The sequence below is a fragment of the Erythrolamprus reginae genome, chromosome Z, assembly GCF_031021105.1.
Source record: "Erythrolamprus reginae isolate rEryReg1 chromosome Z, rEryReg1.hap1, whole genome shotgun sequence".
Classification (NCBI taxonomy): domain Eukaryota; kingdom Metazoa; phylum Chordata; class Lepidosauria; order Squamata; family Dipsadidae; genus Erythrolamprus; species Erythrolamprus reginae.
In genome coordinates this window covers 1,228,605-1,252,561 of record NC_091963.1, presented here as the reverse complement: position 1 = coordinate 1,252,561, position 23,957 = coordinate 1,228,605, and the positions used below count along the sequence as shown (strand labels likewise).

Genomic DNA, 23,957 nt, shown 5'->3' with positions numbered 1-23,957 from the left:
TTAGGAACCTTATCCAGGCCCCTAAAGGGAAGGGGGGGACCCCACCCCAAATTCCCTCAGGGAAGGGGAGGCACAGAAACTTTTTGGGAATTCTGTAATCCCCACCCCTCCATGTTTGCTTTCAAAAATACAAGGTTGGTTGGCTTGCTTGGTCATTGAATGGTGGAGGATATCCAGACTCTCCCAAATAAAATTCAGAGGGGGGGCTTTGACATGCATAGCTCCCAAATTGGTTGCCATTTTTTTCTCAGCCTCACAATACTGATACTGTATATTAATATATTATAAATATTATATAGCTATATATATATATCTATATTTAGATTATATATATAGATATATAATGTCTATCTAGCTATCTAGCTAGCTATTACCTCTCTTTCTGTCTATTATCTGTCACTGTCTGTCTGTCTATCATCTCTCTCTCTCTCTAATTGTCTCTATCTATCGAATCTATCTATTTATCTTTCATCTGTCTGTCTGTCTGTCTGTCTGTCTGTCTGTCTGTCTATTGATCTAATCTACCTACCTATCTACCTACCTACCTATCTATCTATATTTGTCTCTCTGTTTCTATCTATCTATCTATCTATCTATCTATCTATCTATCTTTCTTTCTTTCTATCTATCCATCCATCCATTATCTATCTATATTTGTCTGCCCATTTCTACATACCTACCTACCTACCTACCTTTCTTTCTTTGTATCTATCTATCTATCTATCTATCTATCTATCTATCTATCTATCCATCCATTATTTATCTATATTTGTCTCCCCATTTCTACCTACCTACCTACCTACCTACCTATCTATCTATCTATCTATCTATCTATCTATCTATCTACCTATCTTTATCATCTGTCTATTTATTGTTTATCTGTCCATTTCTCTCTTTCTCTCTCTCTCTTCTATCGTATATGAAGGATGCTCTGCCTTGCCCATGGAAGGTCAATGAACAGAAAGGCCTAGGAGTTCTCTCTCTCTCTCTCTCTCTTTCTCTCTCTCTCTCTCTCTCTCTGTCTCTCACACACACACACACACACACAAGCACACAGAGGGAGGGGGGAAGGCCACAGCCGGGAACAGCTGGCCTTGATTTCTCCTCTCTCTGACTATGCAGATTTGAAGACCGGCTGAAGGTGGGGTAAATAAAATCTTGTTTTGTGCTGTGTAATAAGAGCATTTGCAGCAAAAAGTCAGAATGCCAAGCATAGTGCAGGGAAGAAGGGAGAAAAAAAGAAAAGAGGAAGGAAGGGAGAGAGAGAGAGAGGAAGAAGTAAGAAAAAGAACAAAGGAAGAAAAAGGGAGGAGAAATTAAGAAAGAAAAGGGAAGGAAGGAAGGGAGGAAGGGGGAGAGGGAGGAAGAGGGAAGAATTTAAGAAAGAAAAGAAATGAATGAATGAAATGAAAAGAAGAACGAAAGAAGAAAGAAAAAGAAAAAGGAAGGAGAAATTAAGAAAGAAAAAGGAAGCAAAGAAGGAAAGAGAAAGGGAGGGAGGAAGACGTAAGCATTTAAGAAAAAAGAAAAGGAAAGAATGAATGAAAGAAAAGGAAGAAAGAAGAAAAAGAAAAAGGGAGAAGAAATTAAGAAAGAAAAAGGAAGAAAGGAGAAAGGAAGAAAGGAAAGGAAGGAAAGGAAGGAGATGTATGAGGAATGGATGAGGAAGAGAGGAAAAAAGAAAAAGAGAGACAAAGAAAGAGAGAGCGAGAGAGAAAGAAAGAAGTAAGAAAGGAAGGAAAGGGAAATTTAAAAAGAGACAGGCAGGAAAGAAGGAAAGAAGGAAAGAAGGAAAGAAGGAAGGGAGGGAGGGAGGGAGAAAAAAGAAGGAAGGAAGGACAAGACAGCAAGTGAGAGAAAGCAAGGAAGAAAAAGCAAGGAAAGGGAAAAAGGAAAGAAGGGAGGGAGGCAGGTTGTGTCACTAACCACACAGCCACTCCAACACACATTAACACACGCACACCCTCAAGAACCCATAACCCTTTGTACCCCCTGATGCAATTGTCCTTCTCTGCAGTGCCGAGCTGTCACACTACTAAGCCATTTTCCCGGCCTTCCTTTGGCCAGGTTGACCCTCCAGGTAAATCCTGTTTTAGACAGGGATTAGTCCCCCCATAATCCCCTCCTCCTCTGTTCCACCCCCCCATCAGGATCTGGGTCAAACCTGGTTAACCTCCCCCACCTCCCCATCCTCCTAACCCAGGAAAGTCCCGCTGGGGGGAGGGAGGTTGCAGGTTTGAGGGGTTTTTCCCCTTCTCTCCTTCCCTCTTTCTTTCATTTCACTCTCTCTCTTTCTCTCTCTTTCGCTTTGTCTGTTTATCTGCTTACATACCCACACTTATATCATCTTACACACATTTCTCCCACCCTCTCTTGTCTGTCTGTCTGTCTATCAATCATCTATCCTCTCACACACTTCTCTCTATTCCTTCTTCAACATCTTTCTCATTTTCTCTGTGTATCTGTCTATTTATCATCTATCCTCTCCCTCTCTCCCTCCTTCCCCACCTCACATTTCATTCTCTCTTTCACTTTGTCTGTTTATCATCTATCCACACTTACATCATCTATCTACTCTTACACTCTCTTCTCCCTCTCTCTTTCCTATCTGTCTGTCTGTCTATCTATCCTCTCACATAATTCTCTCTATCCCTTCTTTAATATCTTTCTCTCATTTTTCTCTGTGCCTCTATTTATCACCTTTCCCCTCTTACACATAACTCTCCCTCCCTCCATCCTTCTCTCCCCCTCTCTCTCATTTCACTCTCTCTCTCTCTCTCTCTCTCTCTCTCTCTCTCTCTCTCTCTCTCTCACTCACTTACTCTCTTTCCCTCTGTTGGTCTATCTGTTTATCATTTATCCTCTCTTACACATACCTCCTCCTCTTTCTCTCTCCCTCTCTCTCTCTCTCTATCCTCTCACATACTTCTTTCTTCCCTCCCTCAATCTCTCTTTCTCTCTCTCTTGTCTCTGTGTCTATCTCTCTTATCTCTATTTATCATCTATCCTCTCTTACACATACCTCTCCCTCTCTTTTCAGGGATGGGGGGTGGGTGGGATGGGAATCTGTTCTAGTGCCCCAGGCAGACATAACACAAGAAAAAAGAACAAGGTTACCGGGGCAGTAATTTGAATTCTTGCAAACTCTGGAGAAAAGAGAGGAAGGAAGGAAGGAAGGAAGGAAGGAAGAGAAAGAAAAAAGAAAAAGAATGGGAGGGAGGGAGAAAGAGGGAAAGAAAGAGGGAGGGAGGAAGATTAGAAAGAAAGAAAAAAGAAAGGAAGAAAGAAAGAAAGAAAGGAAGGAAGGAAGGAGAAAAAGAAAGAAAGAGAGAGGAAGAAAGGAGGGAGGGAAGAAGGAAGAAAGAAAAAGAAAGAAAAAAAGGAAAGAGAGAAAAAGAAAGAAAAAAGAAAAAGAATGGGAGGGAGGGGGAAAGAGAAAAGAAAAGAAGAGAAAGAAGAGAAAGAAAGAAAGAAAGAAAGAAAGAAAGAGAAAGAAAGAAAGGGCATGGCTAATTCTTCCTTATTCTATTTTCCTTATTCTATTTTCTCCACTACAACCCTTTGAGGTGGGATGGGCTGAGATCTCTCAGAGTCACCCATCTGGCTATCCTACATAAGGTGAGACTAGACCTCATTGTCTCCAGCTGATTGGCCCAAAGTTCCCCAGCCGGCTTTCATGACTATGGCAGAAATAAAACTTCCAGCCAGATTAATGCGAAAATATCTTCATTCTCCAGGGTTTATTTTTTTGTCACACTCTGGAATAACAACCCCACCCCACCCCCAAATCTAGAAAAATGCAAGGAAAAGAGGCGTTGCAATTTTTCCAAAACCTGGAATATTTTAATTTTTTTACTCACCCGCAGGAAACGCTTGGGCAGCTCAGGAGGAAGAAGATCCGGTGGGAAGATTAACAGGAAATTTTTAAAAAGCAATCCCGATTTTACAGCTGCTCCTCTGGGTTAATGTCCCCCCTCCCTTTAATTTAATCGATCGATTTAAAATATTTATATGGCCACTCATCTTTCCAACCTGGATATCTCCAAAGCAAAGATTAAAGGGCAGCTAGGAATCATATTAAATGGAAAACAAACAAACAACTAAACTGATTAAAATATTTTTAAAAGGCTAGAAACATTTAGTCTGGGGCCAAACCAAAGCAATTTTCTTTAAAATATTTTCATTCTTTCTTTCTTCTCCTGGAAATGTCTAAATAATTCCAACTTCAGCAAAAACCTTATATATTGACTGCTACTGTATCATCATCCCCATCCTTGCTGGATGGAATCTGGACAACTAAATGGAGCTGAGCGTTTATTGACCGGATGCCCTTCCAGTCGCCAAAGCGGAGGGTTTTTTCAGCAGATATATTCTCAGTGTGCGCAGAGAGAGAAATATCTGCCTCTGCCTAGGATTGAACTCAGAGCTTCCTAACTGTGGGGCGAGAGCTCTAACTCTACGCCACCACACCACTATGGGCTACTACTATATGGGATAGCTAAATTAAACTTCCTTGAGTATCATGTGCTGGTAAGTGAGTCACGTCTTTGGCCATGGTCATTGAGCACATCGCAAGGTCGTTGAGCAAATCCAGCTTCTTCCTTTGACTTCGCTTGCGGAAAGCTGGCTGGGAAGGTCGCAAATTACGAGTCTTCGGAGAGGGGCGGCATACAAATCTAATAAATTATTATTATTATTATTATTATTATTATTACGGCCGGGGAGCAGCGAGCGCTGTAAACCAATGTCGGTTGAGTTTGGATGAAGCGATTGCAATGACGTTATAACTGTTGTTAAGTGCAAGGTTGTAAGTCACTTTTTTGGGGTGCCGTTTTAATTTCAGATGGTCACAATGAACGGTGGGAAATTGAGGAGCTGTAGCGCTTTCCTTAGACTGGTTGCAAGTCACTTTGTTTGGCGCTAACTTCCATTGGTCACTAAATGAACGGTTGTAAGTTGGGAACGACTTGTAATTGCCCTGATTGGTCTGATTAATATTGGATTTGTGGTCTGGTATTAATTCTATTGTTAATCTCAATTTATCTGGTTACGGATTGCTGTTCTGTTCTCCTTTTTTGTCTTTTCTTTCCAATGGTGGGTAAACGTTGCTTTTCTCTCAGTCGATGGCTGCTTTGTCTAAGTGCCAAAGTGCCTTTGTTCCTGCTTTCTTTTTGCACTTAATTTACTCTAGGAGAGTGATGGTGAACCTTTTTTCCCTCGGGTGTGAAAAGCGCATGTGTGCACACTATTATGCATGTGTATGTGCCCACACCCATAATTCAATGCCCCCAATTGCCCCACACTCTTGTGCATATGTGAGTGCCCACCTGCACTGGCCCACCCTCCACGCACGCATGCGATCCCCCTCTCCTCTGTCCCCCAAATTCCAGTGGCCCTGGTAGGCTCATTTTTCACCTTCCTCAGGCTCCACGGGCTTTCTTGGCTCTAGGGGGGGCAAAAAGGCCCTTCCAGAGCCTCCGCGCAAGCCAAAAATCAGCTGGCTGATGTGCACATGTGGGCTAGAGCTGAGCTAGGGCAACAGTGCACATGCCTGCAGATATGCCTCCATGTGCCACCTAGCACGCATGCCATAGGTTCACCATCACAGTAAACCTTGGATGATCAGAGTTCCCCAGGTTGAATCTGTCCATGGGTTGCGCAATTAAGGGCTTCACATTGTGTCTCCTCACTGCTTGGTGTTCCTGGATGCCTGCTACGAGTTCTTCTCCCTATTTCTTCTACAGGGTGAACGTTACAATCCCCACGTTGTCTGTTGTAGGTTTTATTGTCACTTTTCAAAGGTGTGTAAACATTATTTATCTCTCTGCATTGTCACTGCTTGAGCAGGAGACCCGTAGAGAATCATAGAATGACAATGTTGGAGGAAACCTCGGATGTTTTATAGCCAAGCCCACTGCTCAAGCACAGAAAATCTTATATGCCCGTGATGGCAAATTTATGGCACGTGTGCCACAAGTGGCACGCGGAGCCATATCTGAAGGTATGTGAGGCATTGCCCTATTTCAGCTCCAGCGGTGCGTGTGGCCTTCATGAAGGCAAAGGCAATCCGTTTTCACCCTCTTCAGGCTTCAGGAAAGCCTCCTGAGCCTGTGGATGGTGAAAAATGGATTCAATGGGCCTACGGGAAGTTTGGAAACGAACGTCCGGTAGACCTGTGGGGCCATTTTTCACCCTTCCAAGGCTTCAGGAAAGGAGGGTGATAGGCAGCCCAACGGGCCTACTGGAATTCCTGCTTAGGCAGGAAACCCTACGCTACTTCAGACAGATGGTTATCCAACATCTGCTTAAAAACTTCGAGTGTTGGGGCATTCACCACCTCTATGGGCAAGCTGTTCCACTGATCAACCGTTCTGACTGCTAGGAAATTTCTCCTTAGTTCTAAGCTTCTCTCCTTGTTTAGTTTCCACCCATTGCTTCTTGTTCTACCCTCAGGTGCTTTGGAGAATAGCTTGACTCCCTCCCTCCTTTGTGGCAACCCCTGAGATACTGGAAGAATGTTATCATGTCTCCCCTGGTCCTTCTTTTCCTTAAACTAGTCATGCCCAGTTCCTGCAACCATTCTTCATAGGTTTTAGCCTCCAGTCCTCTAATATCTTTCTTGCTCTTCTCTGCACTTTTTCTAGAGTCTCAATATCCGTTTTGCATCGTGGCAACCAAACCTGAATGCAAATATTCCAAGTGTGGCCTTATCAAGGCCTTATAAAGTGGTATTAACACTTCACGTGATCTTGATTTTATCCCTCTGTCAATGCAGCCTAGAACTGTGTTGGCTTTTTTGGCAGCTGCTGCACACGGCTGGCTCCTATTTCAATGGTTGTCCACTCGGACTCCAAGATCCCTCTCACAGTTACTACTGTTGAGCAATGTACCACATATACTATACCTGTGCATTTTATTTTTCTTGCCTAAATGGAGAAACTGACTTTTTCCCCCATTGAATTTCATTTTGTTAGATAGCACCTAATGTTCAGGTTTATCAAGATCCTTCTGTATTTTGCACCTATTTTGTAGAGTATTGGCTATTCCTGCCAGTTTGGTGTCATCTGCAAATTTGATAAGTTCCCCATGTATCCCCTCGACCAAGTCATTGATGAAGTTGTTGAAGAGTACTGGGCCTAAAACAGAGCCTTGGGGTCCTCCACTGCATACATCCCTCCATGTAGATGTAGTTCCATTAAGCACTACATGTTGAGTGCAGTTAGTTAGCTAATTCTGAATCCTTCTGGAGATGTTGCTGTCCATCCCACATTTTTCTAGTTTATTTAGTAGTAGGTTATGGTCTACTTTGTCAAAAGCCTTACTGAAGTCTAAGTAAACTGCATTGACAGCATTCCCCTGGTCTACTAATTTTGTCACTTTTTCAGAGAATGCTATAAGATTAGTCTGGCATGATCTATTTTTAACAAGCCCATGTTGGCTTTTGGTTATGACTTTGTTTGCTTGTAGGTGTTAGTTGACTGGTTGCTTGATTGTCTTTTCCAAAATCCTCCCTGGAATTGAAATTAAAAACACTGCATACTCCCTCCATGTAGATGTAGTTATTTATTATTATTTATTAGATTTGTATGCCACCCCTCTCCATAAACTCGGTGCGGCTCACAACAATAGTAAAAGAATGTACAATAAACAAATCTAATATTTAAAAAATATATAAAAACCCATTAATTTAAAAAACATACAACACAAGCTAGTTCCATTGAGCACTACATGTTGAAATTCAAGAAGCTGAGCTGAGTTCCAATTCCGAGATTCATCAGTGTCTTTCCTTTGGGCCTGTGCAGAGAGCTGGTGACCCTGATAAAGAAAGAACGAAGAAAAAAATTTAGAAAAAGGAATGTTACTAAAAAAAGAAGAAAAATAAATCTCTTTGCAAGCCAAGCGTTCTAAATTTTACAGGGCTGCTTTGTCCCTTGGAGGCTTTTTATGGTTTTCTGCTTGATCGATTCCAGTTTGTGTCACTTTGTCGGAGAATAGAGTTGGCCTTGTGTGTTTTTGTGTGTCTCTGTGTTGCATGCGACAGGAAATGCAGGATTCGTTCGGGGTGAAGTCCCCTCTGTCTTCACTGTGGTCTTCCGACAAGGAATAGGGGAAGCTGCATTGGCTTGATTAACAATGACTCTAAAGCAGGGGTCCCCAACCACTGGGCAGCGGACCAGTACCGGGCCGCGGGGCATGTTGCACCGGTCCGTGGAGTCAGCAGCTGCCGGCCCTCATGCCGCCACCCCCTCCCTCCAGCGCTTCGCCTCCCGCCGGGCAAGAGACCTCGGGAGGCAGGTTCTGCCGGCCACAGGACGATGGACGGGACAGAGGGGCGGGAAGGACCGAGAGGCTCAAGCCTCTTTTGGCTTCTGCTGCGGGGCGCTTTTGCGTTTTTGGCTGGGGGGAGGCAGGAGGGCCAGCCTGACCCCCTCTCTCCAGCACTTAGCTCCCGCTGGGCAAGAGGGCTTGGGAGGCAGGTTCTGCCGGCTACAGGGCAATGGCGGGAAAGAGGGGCGGGGAGGACCAGCACCCCCATGCTTAATCCCGCCCCCAACCACACCCCTTTCCGCCCCCACCGGGCCATAGAAAAATTGCCTTGCTGAAACTGGTCCCTGGTGGAAAAAACATTGGGGACCACTGCTCTAAAGTGTGCAATAGGGTTGATATTCCTGGAGGGGTCTGTAATATGGTAAATGATTTAGCTTTACTAAATAAGTGGTCAAAGCAATGGAAACTGCAGTTTAATGTTTCCAAATGTAAAATAATGCACTTGGGGAAAAGGAATCCTCAATCTGAGTATTGCATTGGCAGTTCTGTGTTAGCAAAAACTTCAGAAGAGAAGGATTGAGGGGTAGTGATTTCTGACAGTCTCAAAATGGGTGAATAGTGTGGTCGGGCGGTAGGAAAAGCAAGTAGGATGCTTGGCTGCATAGCTAGAGGTATAACAAGCAGGAAGAGGGAGATTGTGATCCCGCTATATAGAGTGCTGGTGAGACCACATTTGGAGTACTGTGTTCAGTTCTGGAGACCTCACCTACAAAAAGATATTGACAAAACTGAACGGGTCCAAAGACGGGCTACAAGAATGGTGGAAGGTCTTAAGCATAAAACGTATCAGGAAAGACTTCATGAACTCCATCTGTATAGTCTGGAGGACAGAAGGAAAAGGGGGGACATGATCAAAACATTTAAATATGTTAAAGGGTTAAATAAGGTTCAGGAGGGAAGTGTTTTTAATAGGAAAGTGAACACAAGAACAAGGGGACACAATCTAAAGTTAGTTGGGGGAAAGATCAAAAGCAACGTGAGAAAATATGACTTGACTGAAAGAGTAGTAGATGCTTGGAACAAACTTCCAGCAGACGTGGTTGGTAAATCCACAGTCACTGAATTTAAACGTGCTGGGATAAACATAGATCCATCCTAAGATAAAATACAGGAAATAGTATAAGGGCTGACTAGATGGACCATGAGGTCTTTTTCTTCCATCAGACTTCTATATTTCTATGGTGGTGATTCACTTAATGAAAGGCCGTAGGATTGGACCTCTCTCACTTAACAATCTTGACAACTTTTAGAGAAGAGTCCCTCTAGGATTGAGTAGAGCAGGAATGGGTTCAGTCAGGGCTGGGGTCTAACTTCCCGGTTCATTTCTTCCTACGCCGCACGGCTGCACCTCGTGGGCAGGCATACGCATGCTCAATAGCAAAATAAATAAATAAATAAATTAACACCACCACCCCCAAAAGCCAAAAATAAGAAACTTCTGTGCATGTGAAGAAGGAAAAAAAAATCTGGGAAAAGAGATGGCTGCACCCACGGACTGGCCCCAACCAAACTGGGTCTGTGATTTCATTGTGACATCATCCCTGGGTCACTACCAGTTTGGGCGAATTCATCAGAACTGGGAGGGACTCACCTCTGGGTTGGGTGGAATAGGATTGGGTTAAGTTGGGAAATAGAATAGAACTGAGTTGAGCAGGGTTGGGTTGGGTTGGGTTGAATAGAGTTGAGTAGGATTGAGTTGGGTAAAGAAGGAATGGGTAGCATAGGGTTGGGTAGAGTCAGTTAGTTGCATTGAGTAGGGTTGAGTAGGGTTGAGTTGAGTTGAGTTGAGTAGGGTTTAGCTTGATAGAGAAGGGATAGGTAGAGTAAGGTCAGGTAGAGTAGAAATTAGTCGCATTGAGCAGGCTTGGATTGGGCTGAGCTGGAAACTCAAGTAAAAGTCCTGACTATGTTTGTGTAACTGCATAATGGATGTGCGGAATGCAGCTGTGAGAGCAATCATGGGCTTTCCCAGACATGCCCATGTCACACCAACACTGCAGTCTGCATTGGTTGCCAATCAGTTTCCGGTCACAATTCAAAGTGTTGGTTGTGACTATAAAGCCTTTCATGGCATCGGACCAGAATATCTCCGGGACCGCCTTCTGCCGCATGAATCCCAGTGACCGGTTAGGTCCCACAGAGTTGGCCTTTTCCGGGTCCCGTGGACTAAACAATGTCGTCTGGTGGGGCCCAGGGGAAGAGCCTTCTCTGTGGCGGCCCCGACTCTCAGGAACCAAGTCCCTCCAGAAATCAGAACTGCCCCCATCCTCCTTGCCTTTCACAAACTCCTAAAAACTGCCTCTGCCGCCAGGCATGGGGAAATTGATTCCCCCGGGCCATTTCATTTTATGTATGGTTTGCTTGGGATGCAGGTATTGTTGTTGTAAGCCACTCCGAGTCTCCAGAGAGGGGCGGCATACAAATATAATAATAATAATAATAATAATAATAATAATAATAATAATAATGCTAATAATAATAATAATAATAATAATAATAATAATAATAATAATAATAGAAATACTAGCCATCTTCACCTTTCATATCAGGAAACTAAAATGGGAATGGAGTGAAAACCAAGTTAATAATCAGGGACAAACCTGGTTTATTGTCAAGTTGAGGCTTCTTGCACAGATTTAATTCTTGGAGTGTAAATGATGATTTGTTGCAAAGACACGCACAACCTGTGTTTATGTGTATGGGTATGTGTGGAACTCAATTCCCAGAATTCTTTGCACTAACAAGCTGAACATATGGAGGGTGTTGGAGCTGGGGGAGGATGGCTTAATGTGTGGCCAAATCTGGCTGATGGTGGCTTACTTAGTAAACCAGGGTTTATTAACTTTGTGGTGTGAAAAATTGGCTGGTTGTGTTATTGTGGAGGAAAATAGGAGAATAAAGTATTATATGTATGCTTGCTTCCTTAAATTACTTATAAAAGTAACAAATGAGGATTTTAACAAGTCCAATCAATCCCTTCACTAAGAAGAAACCATAGTTTGACAAATGTCACTGTCAAGGGGAGACTGGGGGCGGAAGGGAGCTGGCGTAAAGACAACCTGGCCATGTGTGAAGCAAAAGGGAGGGAGGCTCTCAGCCTCTACTGCAAGCAGCTGAAGGGACTTGTTGATGCCCAGTCAAGGTCAACCAGCCCGAATATCAGTTGGGGGAACGAAAACACCCGAAGATGAGACCACATGGTTTGGGGATGGGACCTTCAGCCTGGCTCCCTGTTGGGGAGCCTTTTGGCTCAGATCTTTTTTCTTTTCTTTTCTTTTCTTTTCTTTCTTCCTTCCTTCATTCTCTCTCTCTCTCTCTTTCTTTCTCTTCTTTCCTTCCCTCCCTCCCTCTTTCTCTCTTTCTTTGTCTCTTTCTGTCTCTATTTCTACCTCCCTCCTTGTCTTTCTTTCCTTCCTTCTCCCTCTCTCTCCCTTCTATTTCTTTCTTTTTCTCTCTTTCTCTTTCTGTCTCCCTGTTCTGTCTCTCTTTGTCATTCTCTTTCTGTCTTTCTCTCTCTCGCTCTATTTCTATCTTACTTTCTTTTTGTTTATGTTTATCTCTTGTCATTCTCTTTCTTTTTATCCCTCTTTCTATCTCTCTCTGTGGTTCTTACACACTCTCACATTCTCTCTCTCTCTCTCCATCCCTCTCTACATTTCCTCCCTCTCTCTCTCTCTGACACTTCCAACCTTGTGAATCGCTGGAGAACCGCCAGCTGAGCACGTGGTTAGTGACTCCAATTCTTCCTTTTTTCCAAATCCCTTTTAAGACGACCGGGTTCAAAACGCCTCCAAGCCTCTTAAGCGGCTTAAGTCTTTCTGTGTCTCCTGCCAGGCAGACCGCTTGACTTCTGCTTCCCCCCCCCCTCCTTCTTTCTCCCCCCACAGATGGCTTGCAAAGCCTTTCCTCAGCCTCAACGCCAAGCAGAGACTTCCAGCCCGCTATGGCAACTTCTCCGGCCGTGACGCCCAACACTCCCACCGATGTGTCGGTGTACCTTCCGGTGAAGCAAAAGAAGGAAGATCGGCCACAGCCCGAGGGGGCCAGTTGCGACACAACCACCGGCAACGCCACGGCTGGCTCAGGGGTGCTGAGCGAATGCGGCCAGATTGTGATGGAGCAGGCTCCCAAATCTGGCGGGACGAGGCCCCCAAATCCTGGATGCTCTCCGGGGACTGATCTCATGGATGCGCGCATCGTGATGGGCGAGGAGACCCACTGCCTCGGGCTGGCAGTACAGGACACACTTGGGGTCCCCAAATCTGGCATCTCAGAGACCACCTCCGCCGAAGAGATGAGCGGTGTGGGCAACGAAGGCGTGGACGCGGTATTCCAGGGTTCACCTCTCCCTCCCATTGCAAGAAACTTCAGTAACCTCCATGCTTGTACACCCGTGTCCCCACCAGGACTTCTGAAGCTCCAGGGGCTGGTGGAGACTGGAGTGTTTCCTCTCTCTCAGGGTGAGCCAATGGCCGACGTGCCTTCCCCGTCTCCCACACTGGCCAAAGATCTTCCTGCAGAGCTGGCCGAGTCCCAGCTGACCCTTGCCAAGCAGCACCCGTGTAGCCTCGACCCCGAGCTTTACTTCACGGCTCCATCCACTCCGATCCGAACTCTGTTCCCCCCTCTCAAGCAGCCGCCATTCTTGAAAGACGACCTGAGCGATGAGCAGAATGAAGTAGACAGCGAAGGCCTCTGCTCTCCACCCACCTCACCCTCAGGCTCCTACATCACTGCCGAGGGAAGCAGTTGGACTTCGATGGGCACCGCTAGCACATCGTCATCCTGCTCACCAAATCTCTTAGCGGAGTCGGAAGCCCTGGAAGCCCCAACAGCAGACGAGGAGGCTTTGTCCGAATTAGACCTCCCCGAAGGAGAACTAAAATTTTCCATGGTGACCTGCCCTACTTTTGGAGCATTCCCGGGGCTGTCGTATGACACCTTTCCATCGTCATACCCTGCGGAGGAATGCAGCGGAGGCCAGGAAGAGGAGCAAATTACTTCAAAGGAAGGTTGGGACTGTGAAACAATTCCTTTGAAGCTTCTCCCACAGGAGGCTGAGCAGATCTATCCCTCCTGGCCCACAAATGATGACGAGTCTGATGATGATGCTGACTTCAGCTCCAGCCCTCTGGAGGACTGTTTGTTGCCTTCATACGATGCAGAAATCGCAGGTTTCGCAAAAAGAGAGTCGGAAGCCTGCCCCTCCGCTCGTTCCCATACCACAGACTCTGGGCCTCCTTCTGAGCTTCGTGGTATGTTTGGCATGGGCCCCACGGAGGCAGGCGAACTTGGTGACCTTCAAAGCCAGCTACCTATGTCCTCTCCAGAGGATGGCGTGAAGCCCATTGAGAGCGATCAGATGATACCAGCTCTGCTTCTCCCCTTCCGTGGTAGCCTCCTTTTTGAGGCAGAATCCATGGAGATTATGCTGTTCCCACAGGGAGAAGCAGTGGAGAATGATGCCCTCTATGGCACGGAGGATGATGACAGTGCTTCCGTCTCCTTCCTGCACTCTCTCTCGGAAACATCCATCGATGAAGGTGTGGATGAGTCCTTTGCTTATCCGGATGATACCTCCCAGTCCTCAGACTCTGCTTCCGATGACGGCAAGGATGGTGTGGAGCAGTATGCCATGGTCGCCAACACAGTTGTAGAGTTCAAGGAAGACCCAGAGAGCAACCTGCCACACCTGGAGAGTGAGAGCGAGATGGATGTATCCTCAGATGCGTACAACACAGATGAAGACACCGTTTGTGGAACAGGGGATGAAAAGAGGAGAGGAGAGTCCGAGGAAAAGGGCAGGCCAAAAGAGGAAACCTTGACAGAGGAGGATCCGATGAAACCTCCAAGACCTTTTGATACAACGGTTGTCTCCCAGCTGCAAGCTCGACCAGAGAGCCCAGATGATGTCTCCTCAAAGAGTACTTGTATTTCTCATCCGGGGCCAGGAGAAGAGGACTCGGTGATGGCTTCTGAAGATTTGAGTCCCCCAACTCAGGATGACAAAGGAGATTCCCTCAAGGAAACACATCTGGTTCACTCAGATGTTCAACCAACCCAGCCAGAGCCAGTGATCTCTGAGTGTGCAGAGTGTTTGATTGCTTGCTTTGATACTGATGACGAATCAGACAACCAGCCTCCTTTGACCGACACTGCAGAGGAAGCTCCGTCATTCGTTCCCTTAGCCGAGGAATGGATGGGCCAGGTTTGTGCAAGGTCTGTCATCCCCCTGGAATGGATCCCCAAATCATGCCCAGTTGAGTTGGAAGATCTGGAAGCCGTGGACATCAATGACTCTTCTAGTTTGGACATTAGTGCGCGGCTCGAAGAATCCGAGAAACGGCTGCTGGAGCTTCTTGACCAAGATGGTGCCGCCAGCGGAAGCTCCACTGAACTGGAGCCGGGTTATGGTGAGCTGGTGGAGACCACTTCTGAGAAGGAGAGGCCTTTACTGTCACTCCTTGAATCAAAGGGGGATCTTTTAGAACAACCCAAAATCATCCTAGCAGATTCCGATGCAACCCAGGACAGTCTCATTGTCTGTGTAGATTCAGAAGGTGAACTGAAGGAAGTGTCTTCCCTTGATCAGATCAACAACAATGAGGAGTGTGCAATGGTAGCATTTTCCGAGGCAAAACCCGACTCTATTTCTCTCCTGGCACTTAGCCACACCCCAGGGAACATCCTTGCAGAAGACAACAAGATCCTTCTTTATGCCTCAGCACCATTGCCCCATGAATTTCCTCTGTTCCACTCAGGTGGGGTGGAGGCAGCCAACTGGAGTTTATGTGGAACACAGAATAATTCCATCGATCAAGAAATGGAGGACTACTCTGGACACTCCTCCAATGACGAAGTGGTGGTAGGTGACCCCATGACTCCTAAACTTTCTGAACTGTGCATGGAGCCTAGCGAGACTGAAGCTCTCAATGGAAGAGAGACTCGAGACGGTGAGTGTTATCTTATGCCAACCCACATAGAAACAGGCAGCCATGTTGAAGAAACATCAGAAGACCTAGATAACGCTGAGGAACCATTGCATCTCTCCAGGGAAGAGATGGTTGAAGTAGATTACAACCCACCAAATGTGACAGAGGTGCTACTGGAGCCCGGTCAGGAAGGGGAATCCAAGGAGAGTAAGGCTGACCAGAGTTGGGGAGCTCAATCCAAAGAAGATGGATCAGATCTGGAGAACCGAGAAGGCAGCCAAACAGACATCGTGGCTGAAATCCCACCAGCAGAGAACCTACAGATGGAGGGCCAGTTGGTCTCCAAATGTTTAACAGCAGCAGATGCCATGGAGCAGTTACACTCCAAAGTGACACAGCACGGAGATACTCACAATTTAGCCGTCCCACAGCGCAGCCTGAAGGACAGCCACATGGACGTTCTACGGGGTGAAGGAGCCGATGATAGCTTGGATAGCGTTGATCCAATCGAAGCTCAGGTGATGCTTGCAAGCTCTGATGAAATCACGTATCACCAAGAAGAGATTGGCGAAATGATGATGGAAGTTGACTCAGAAGTTAGAAATGGGTCCTCTGAACGCCGGCAAATGGAGGACATGCATATGCCAGAACCACTGGTGGCACCTCAAGATGCTGAGGAGGTTCTTCTGCAAGGAACTGAAGCTCAAAATGACAGCGAACAGGTGGACTCTGTCAAGCCTCCATGCAATGTGAGTGATGTCCGTTTTTTGGACACCAAGAGTGGGATAGTTGAAGCTGTCCCAAGTGTTCTTGCAGCTGACAACACAGACCAAATGCTCTCCAGTGTGACTGATTCTGACCTACGTGAGGAATACCCAGTAGTTCAAAAGAAGACTTTTGCTGAAGCTCTCCTCCAGGGTCTCCTTCCTATTTTGGAAACAGGGCACGCTCTGCAAAAGGAAAAAGAGGTGAACAACACCCTGCAATTTCCAGACACGTTGGATGAGCCTGCATCTTACTCTTACCTGGAGTCCAGCTTCGCAACAGCCTCCAAGGATGTTTACAAAGAAACCACGGTATTAGCTCCATCTCCCGATTCTGGAAGAGAAGCGTTTGCGAGCCCTGATCAAACACGGGGTAGCCAAAATGTGGTTGTGGAGGTGAGTCATTCTCCACCAAGCCTGGAGGCATTGACTGCAGAGTTGGAGCATCTGATGGTGGAGAACATTGAGTCAGAATGCTTGGATGTTCCACCAAATTGTTCTCCAGAAGAGGTACCTCCCCAGCAGAGCACGGCAGTGTGTCTGCATTATAGTGTTTTTGCCCACACGCCTTTGACCACCTCACACCCTGCTGTGAAGCAAAGAGATGTGTCTCCTGAGCTTAGGGCTCCTCAGCAGATCTTCTTAGCTTCTGAAGACAAGATCTATTTGAGCGATCTTCCCGAAACTCAGGACCATCTTTCCAGTAGACATGTAGAGTTGGAGCAGGCAGAGAGTGAAGAACATTTGGGAAGCATTGATGAGGATGTGAGTACAGCCTATACTGAAGCTTCCCACCCAGAGAGCTTTCCAACCATCCCTAGCCAGCCCGAACCATCTGGTGCCTTATTTCAACATGATGATGATGATGGAGCTATGGTATCTCCAAGGGTTTTTGAAGACCAACAAGAAGTCACCAGTATGCTGAAAGGCTCTTTTGGAAACCTGGAGGACCGACGAGTGGAGACTGCACATCTCATCAGTAATCTCTTGGTAGCAGAAGCCCAGAGTCTTCTTGGTAATCTGAAGGAGAATGTCTTTGAGAGCCTCAGTAGAGAGCAAGTAGTAGAACCAAAATATTCTGAACTTGAAGCCCCAAGGACCCTTGGGGAGGAAACTGCTGATTGCCAACAAAGCTCCTGGCAGTCTTGCAAAGTAGCCAAAGCTGAAGACCAAGAAGAGATGGCAGAGCAAGAAGTCCTTCCCATATATGATGGGACCAGGGTGGAAGACATTCAACTCCAAAGTTCTGCACCAAATGAAGCCACCCAACTTGGCATGGAAGACGTCATCTCTGCCTCTGGGGAAGATGAGGCTGAACTCACAGATGGAAGTCCATCTCAAAGTCCTCCAGAAGATCTGCCAAGAACGGCCAATGAGAAGAACATGGAAGAAATGCTGGAAGTGATGGAACTGGAGGATGCAGAGACAGACACGAGCCATCCGAGGATGGAGAATCTTCTCAGTGAAAGCACGGAACACTCTTCTTCGGAAGATGCCTTCTCATCTCTGGACTCACCCACTCCTCTGGCTTCCTGTTCCATTGGAACGTCGTCACAAGAGACTTGTCCCTCACAACGACCATCATCCCCTGCCCCAGAAGTGGCTCCAGTTGCCCTGCCTCCTGTCCTGAGATCACAGTTCCCAGAAGTGCCTCCTGTTTCCTCTTTGATTCTACCTTCACCTCCTTCCGAGGGTACTGTCCAAGGCCCATCAGCTACCTCGCAACTCACTCCTCCAACCGCAGGTCTTTGTGTGGAACACATGCCTCTCCAAGAGAGTCTCGTGCAGGACACCCGTAAACCTCTGGTGGAAGGTAAGATCTCTCGTTTTCTTCCCGTTGAACTATTACAGGTAGTTCTTGACTTACGACCATTTGTTTAGCGACCGAAGCTATGAGACCCCAAAAATGGATTTTGGGATCGATTCTCATCCTCATGACCTGTGGTTGTGTGATCTAAATTGGCTCACATTTTTTATGGCTGCAGTGTCTCGCAGGTCACGCAATCCCCTTTTGTAACCTTCTAACAATGCGGAAACTGGATTTGCTTAATGACCATGTTACTCACTGAACAACTGCAATGTTTCACTTAACAAAAGTGGCAGTGAAGATTGTAAAATGGGGCCAAACTCACTTAACAACTGTCTCATGTAGCAATGGATATGGGTACAACTGTGGTCGTAAGTCAAGGACTAGCTATAATATTGGGGACAAATGTTAGATTTGTGCACAGGAAGTCCTCAAAGTATCACCATTCACTTAGTGACCATTCAGAGTTACAATTTGCAACTTTCCCTGGTCACTAAGCCCTGATTTGCAATCTTTTTGCTGAAAAGGGAGATAACACTGTGGGCTTCTTGGTACTCTTTGAGCTTGGTGGTTTTGTTGCAGATGCTAGATGACCCAACAAGGGCTAGAAGCAAGGGGGGTTGCAGAGTAGTGAGGAAGAGGAGGAGAATTGGCGTGTCCTTGGTGCTCTTTGAGCTTAATGATTTTGTTGCAGATGTTTATCACCCTACTGGGGAACTTCATCAGTTCTACAAGGAACTGTAGTTCTCTGTTAATGTACAGTTTCTTCTAGCACTGATGATATCACCTAGTTGGGTCCTGAAATGTCTCTGAGAAAACCACCAAGCTCAGAGAGCACCATGGAAACCAAAAGTACAGTAAGATCGCCTGTCAATGAAATTTCAAGGAAAACCAATAGTTGGGGTGTGTCAATCCACCTAAGAAATGCCGACCAATGGGAAAAGGAAAAATCCAAAGTCCTGCCCCTAAATTTCCTCTTTTTCCAGCTCTCGAGAGTGTCAGTTCTTCGGATCTGGGCCAGCTCCACCAACTTTCTGGCAGCCAAGATGCCAGAGGGAGGAACCAGTTGCCCGGTAACCGAGATTCCCGCCTCAAGTACTTGGGTTTGGCGCGGGAAAAGCGAAGTTCTCGGGGTTCCTTCCCTCTGGAGTCCAGTTCAAGCGAGGAGAGAGAGCTGGAGGCAGGCATGATGCTCTTGGAAGAGAAGACGTCATTGGTGGGGAAGAGGTCCCACAACATCAACCACAAAGGTAGGAAGATGTTGGGTGGAATTGGGCCAACGCACATGTATGTTCGACATGGTTGGTGGAACAAAAAGTAGATCGCCATGACATGTGACATGGGTAGGAGGTTGTACCTCCAAGGATCCATCCAGCCTCTAAGATTCCATGATCCTTGATGAGTCCTTCAGGGATGTCCATCAGGATGGACACGGGGTTAGTCTAGAAGACCTCCAAGGTCCCTTCCAGCCTGAGGATTCTATGACTGTATGACTCTTATAACAGCTGCAGTGGTTCCCTTAAGAATTGTGGAATGAAAGGGGATAGGATGGGGCAAAGCTCACAACGTCCCATTTAACAGCAGCAGTGTGGGGCTCGATTGCTGTTGTAAATTGAGGACCGAGCGTTAATAAAGGATACCTCGGATAGATTATGCTAAAATATCTTTTTTCAGGATCTTCCAATGATTCCGAAAGCAACGAAGGATCCCTACCAGAATTGGAAGAGCCGAACATCCCAGTACCACGGACGGCTCACGCGGTGCAGGTGTGACCCTTGCAGATCAAAATGGGTGGATTTCAATTACTAGAATTCCCAAGTTAGTCACACTTGAGGTGGGCTGGCCTGAGAGAGAGAGAGAGAGGCTCAAAGTCACTCAGCTAGCTTTCTAGTCCTGCCTAAGGTTGGACTGGGACTCACTAGCCATAGTGGTTGGCCCAAAGTAACCTAGCTGGCTTTCCTGCCTATGGCAGGAGTAGAACGTATCATCACCTGGTCCAAAGTCACCCAGCCAGCTTTCACATCTAAGATGGAACTAGAACTCACCGTCTCCCGGCGACTGGCTCAAATTCATCTGCTCTGCTTTCCTCCCTAAGCCAAAACTAGAACTCCCTATCATCCACTTGAGAGCTATCAATCATTAAGAGCTGTTCTTGTAAGGCGCCTGAACTCATATCCTTTCCACCGCTAAAAAATAAATTATTTTTATTTATTATTTATTTATTATTTAGATTTGTATGCCGCCCCTCTCCGCGGACTCGGGGCGGCTCACAAATGAAATTGTAAGAATCCTAGGAGGAGCAGGGAACAAGAGGTGATATGTGGACCTGGTACAAAGGTTCTGGGTTCTAGTTTTGTCTTCCCAAGTCTATTTTGTTTAACAAGACAATCGTATCATTTTCTCAAATTCTCTCGCTGGATATAGACAGCAATGGCGTCGCTTCGCATCGAACACCCTGGGCCAAACCTACAACTCTGTGAAAAATTGCAACTTTTGTGCAACCCGACCCACAATTGCAAAGACAGGAGGGTTGATGGGAAGATGTACACTAAAATAAATACATAAAAGACCTTTTCAAAACAATCTCGGACGCTAATCGAGGCCAGCTAAGTGCCTTTCTGGGAAGGTAAAGAGAAATTGATGGGCCATTCTGGGTAGAGCATAAAAACGCTCTTTCACCCAAAAGGATCCGCTTAGTAGTAAGGGATGAGTAAATGGATTTGGTTTTTTTTGCAGACCCAGCTAACGCATTCCCTGGGGACTGGTGAAGAGTCCATTAGCAAAGCCAAACAAAGCCGCAGCGAGAAGAAAGCTCGAAAGGTATTTCCCTCCCTCCCTCCTTTCTTTCCTCCCACCCTCCCTTCCTCCTCCCTCCTTCCTCCTCTTCCATCTATTCTTCTCTCCCTCCTTCCTTTCCTCCCACCCACCCTTTTTCCTTTTCTTCCATTTATCCTTCTTCCCTCCCTCCTCCTTTCCTCCATCTCCCCCTTCCTCCTTCTTTCCCTCCAGCCTTCCTTGTCTTCAATCTTTCCTTCATCTGTCTATCCATCCATCTTTTCTTCCTTCTCTTTCATCATTCCTTCCCCCTCTCCCTCCTTCCTTTCCTCCCTCTTTCCTTCTCTTCATCTTTCATCCTCCCTCCTTTCCTTTCTTCCTTCACCCCATCCTTCCTTCTTCCTCCCTCTCCCTCCATCCTTCCTTGTCTTCTATCTATCCTTCCTTTCCTCCCACCCTCCCTTCCTCCTGTCTCCTTCTCTCCCTCCCTCTTTCCGTTTCCTCCATTAAATTTAATTTAGCTTCCATGGGACTCAGGGTGACTTACAGCAATATAAAATACAATAGAATGGTAAAAAGGCAAGTATTAAATACTAAAACACAGTAAAACCCCATTATAAATCCCAGTAAAACTGTCCAATCAGAACAAGCAAATCAATTACATTTCAGCCGTGACTACATGGAAATATTCACAGCCCCGAGGTCTGCTGACAAAGCCAGGTCTTCACAGCTATAAATAAATTTAAATAAATACATTTTATTTATTTTATTTTATTTATTTAACTTTTAAGCCGCCCAACTCCTTGCAGACTCTGGGTGGCACAGTTTATCCTACCCAATCCATCTCCCACCTTCCTTCCTTCCTTCCTTCCTTCCTTCCTTCCCTCCTTCCTCCTCTTCCATCTATCGTTCGTTCCTTCCTTCTCTCCTTCCTTCCTTTCCTCCCAGCCTCCCTTCCTCCTTCCTTCTCTTCCATTTACCCTAGCCAATCCAACCCCCACCTTCCTTCCTTCCTTCCTTCCTCCCTCCCTCTTTCCCTCCCTCCCTCCCTCCCTTTATCCCTCTTTCCTTCCTATCTTCCATCCATCATTCTCTATCCATTTCTTTCCTCCCTTCCTCCTTCCTTCCTTTCTCACAAACCACTCAAAGGCAGTGAATATATTTTGTACAAGAATTTCCTTGTGCATATTCTGCAAAAGGAGATATAAAAGAAAGGAAAAAAAGGAATTCAGGGCATTCAGAAAGATAGAATTTTAAAAAGTGAATGATGAGTACAGCTATCAAGCGAGGAGAGGGAGCAATGCGGCTTAAAATTAAGAGGCATGAGAAAGAATGAATTTTTTGGGAAATTAAGCCATGGCAATTAATTTGGGGAAAAAATGAAAATTCATTGGTGGTAGACCCAGAAGACAAAAGTAGATTTGGAAGAGGCAGCATTAGATGAGTAACATATACCCCTAAAGTGAAGAGTTATATGTATAGAAATTTTACATATAAAAATAATGATTTTAGAAGAGGCACCAATAGTTTTAAAATGTATGGAATATGTTATCAGTCTTTTAAACATGAGATGAATTAGGATAAGAATCACTCAGGGAAAAGTGAAGAGGGAGAAAGAGGAAATAGAAAGGTGAAGAGAGAGGGGAAAGATTGGAGGGAAGTAGGAGTGGGAGAGGAGGAGTAAGAAAGTAGAATCTTTCTCCTCTCTCTCCATCTTTCTATTTCCTCTTTCTCCCTCTTTACCTTTGGTTGACCTACAAGAGGCTTCCTCAGCTTTCGTCCATGGCTTTGGAGGCTGTTGCGAGTTCCTCTCTTTGCGGGGTGGACGTTAGCCCCTCAACATGGTCTCCTTCTTTGCCCCCAGGCCATGTCCAAACTGGGTCTGCGCCAGATCCACGGCGTGACCAGGATAACCATCCGTAAATCCAAGAATATCTTGTTTGTCATCACCAAGCCGGATGTCTTCAAAAGTCCAGCTTCTGACATCTACATCGTCTTTGGAGAAGCCAAGGTGAAGTGGGAAGAGGACTTAGGGGGAACTGGGATCCCCCGGAGGGGGGGGGAGGAAGGAGCCTCTCCCAGAGAGGAGAGAAAGGAAGGAAGGAGAGAGGGAGGGGGAGGGAAGGAGGGGAGAATGTGAGAGGGGAGGAGGAAAGGTAGAGTGAGAAAGAAGCAAGGAGGGAGAGAGCAGAAGGGGAAGGAGGAGGAGAGGGAGGGAAGGCCGGAAGGAAAGGAAGAGAGGGGGAAACGAGAGAGGGAATAAGAAAGGGAGGAAGAGAGGAGGAAGCAGGGTGGGCAAGACGGAAGGAGGGAGAGGGCAAAGGGCAGGAAGGAAGGAAGGTGGGAGGGAGAGGCGATCTTACTGACTAACTGACTAACTGGCTGACTGAAGGACATTCTTATTTTTAACAACCGCTGCTTCAGACATTACACCAGTGCTCCTCAATTCTTTTCTGTTAAGGCCCCCTTGGAAGAAATAAACATTTCACACGCCCCAACTCTCCGCCGGGATGGTAGTTTGCAATATTTGGCACATTTTCACCAGTGATGGGCTGCTCCGGTGCAGGCCAATCTATGAATATCTCCGGGACCGCCTTCTGCTGCATGAATCCCAGCAATCGATTAGCTCCCACAGAGTTGGCCTTCTCCGGCTCCCGTCCACTAAACAATGTCATCTTGGGGGTCCCAGGGGAAGAGCCTTCTCTGTGGCGGCCCCGACTCTCTGGAACCAGCTCCCCCCAGAGATTAGAACTGCCCCCACCCTCCTTGCCTTCCGTAAACTCCTATACAATTTATGTATGGTATGTTTGTGTGTATGTCTGCTTTAATAATGGGTTTTTTTAATGTTTTTTAAAATTTATTAGATTTGTTATGAATCAATCCATCCATCCATCCATCCATCCATCCATCCATACATACATACATACATACATACATACATACATAAATATCGGCGATCCATGTGCAGCTGTGCGCCCCCAGTGGGCACGCATGCACCCCGTGCAAGAGTCGGCTTCTGCACATGCGCCTGAAGCCAGGTCTTGTTTGAGGATGCTCGGGTGAGCAAGATTTTGGTGATTTTCAATGATTTTTTTGCTTCTACGCATGGAAGATTTGGCTTAAGGCACATGCACAGAAGCTGACTCTTGTGCCGATGCGTCCATGCCCACCAGCACCGGCCCCTGGGAGCATTCTGGCAGGACCGGTGATGGGCAGCCTTTCACTGGTTTTCATTGAAAAAACTCAAGTGACTTATCAGCGTGATTGGGATATAGTGTGTTTAAGTGACGCCTTAATTTATTTGGTTTCATGCCGTCTGCTGCCAAAATTTTTAGACATAGTCAACATACC

General features: G+C 46.2%; 1 protein-coding gene across 1 annotated transcript in view; it reads left to right on the top strand.

The window, feature by feature from the left end:
* The window catches only part of LOC139175746 (uncharacterized), a 30,738-nt gene that overhangs the window by 1,759 nt on the left and 5,022 nt on the right, over positions 1–23,957 (top strand). Inside the window, exons 2-6 of the mRNA XM_070766984.1 lie at positions 12,216–17,837; positions 18,818–19,081; positions 19,506–19,597; positions 20,568–20,651; positions 22,471–22,617. Coding sequence (XP_070623085.1) covers positions 12,216–17,837; positions 18,818–19,081; positions 19,506–19,597; positions 20,568–20,651; positions 22,471–22,617 — 6,209 coding nt within the window. The remainder of the gene's footprint in view (positions 1–12,215; positions 17,838–18,817; positions 19,082–19,505; positions 19,598–20,567; positions 20,652–22,470; positions 22,618–23,957) is intronic.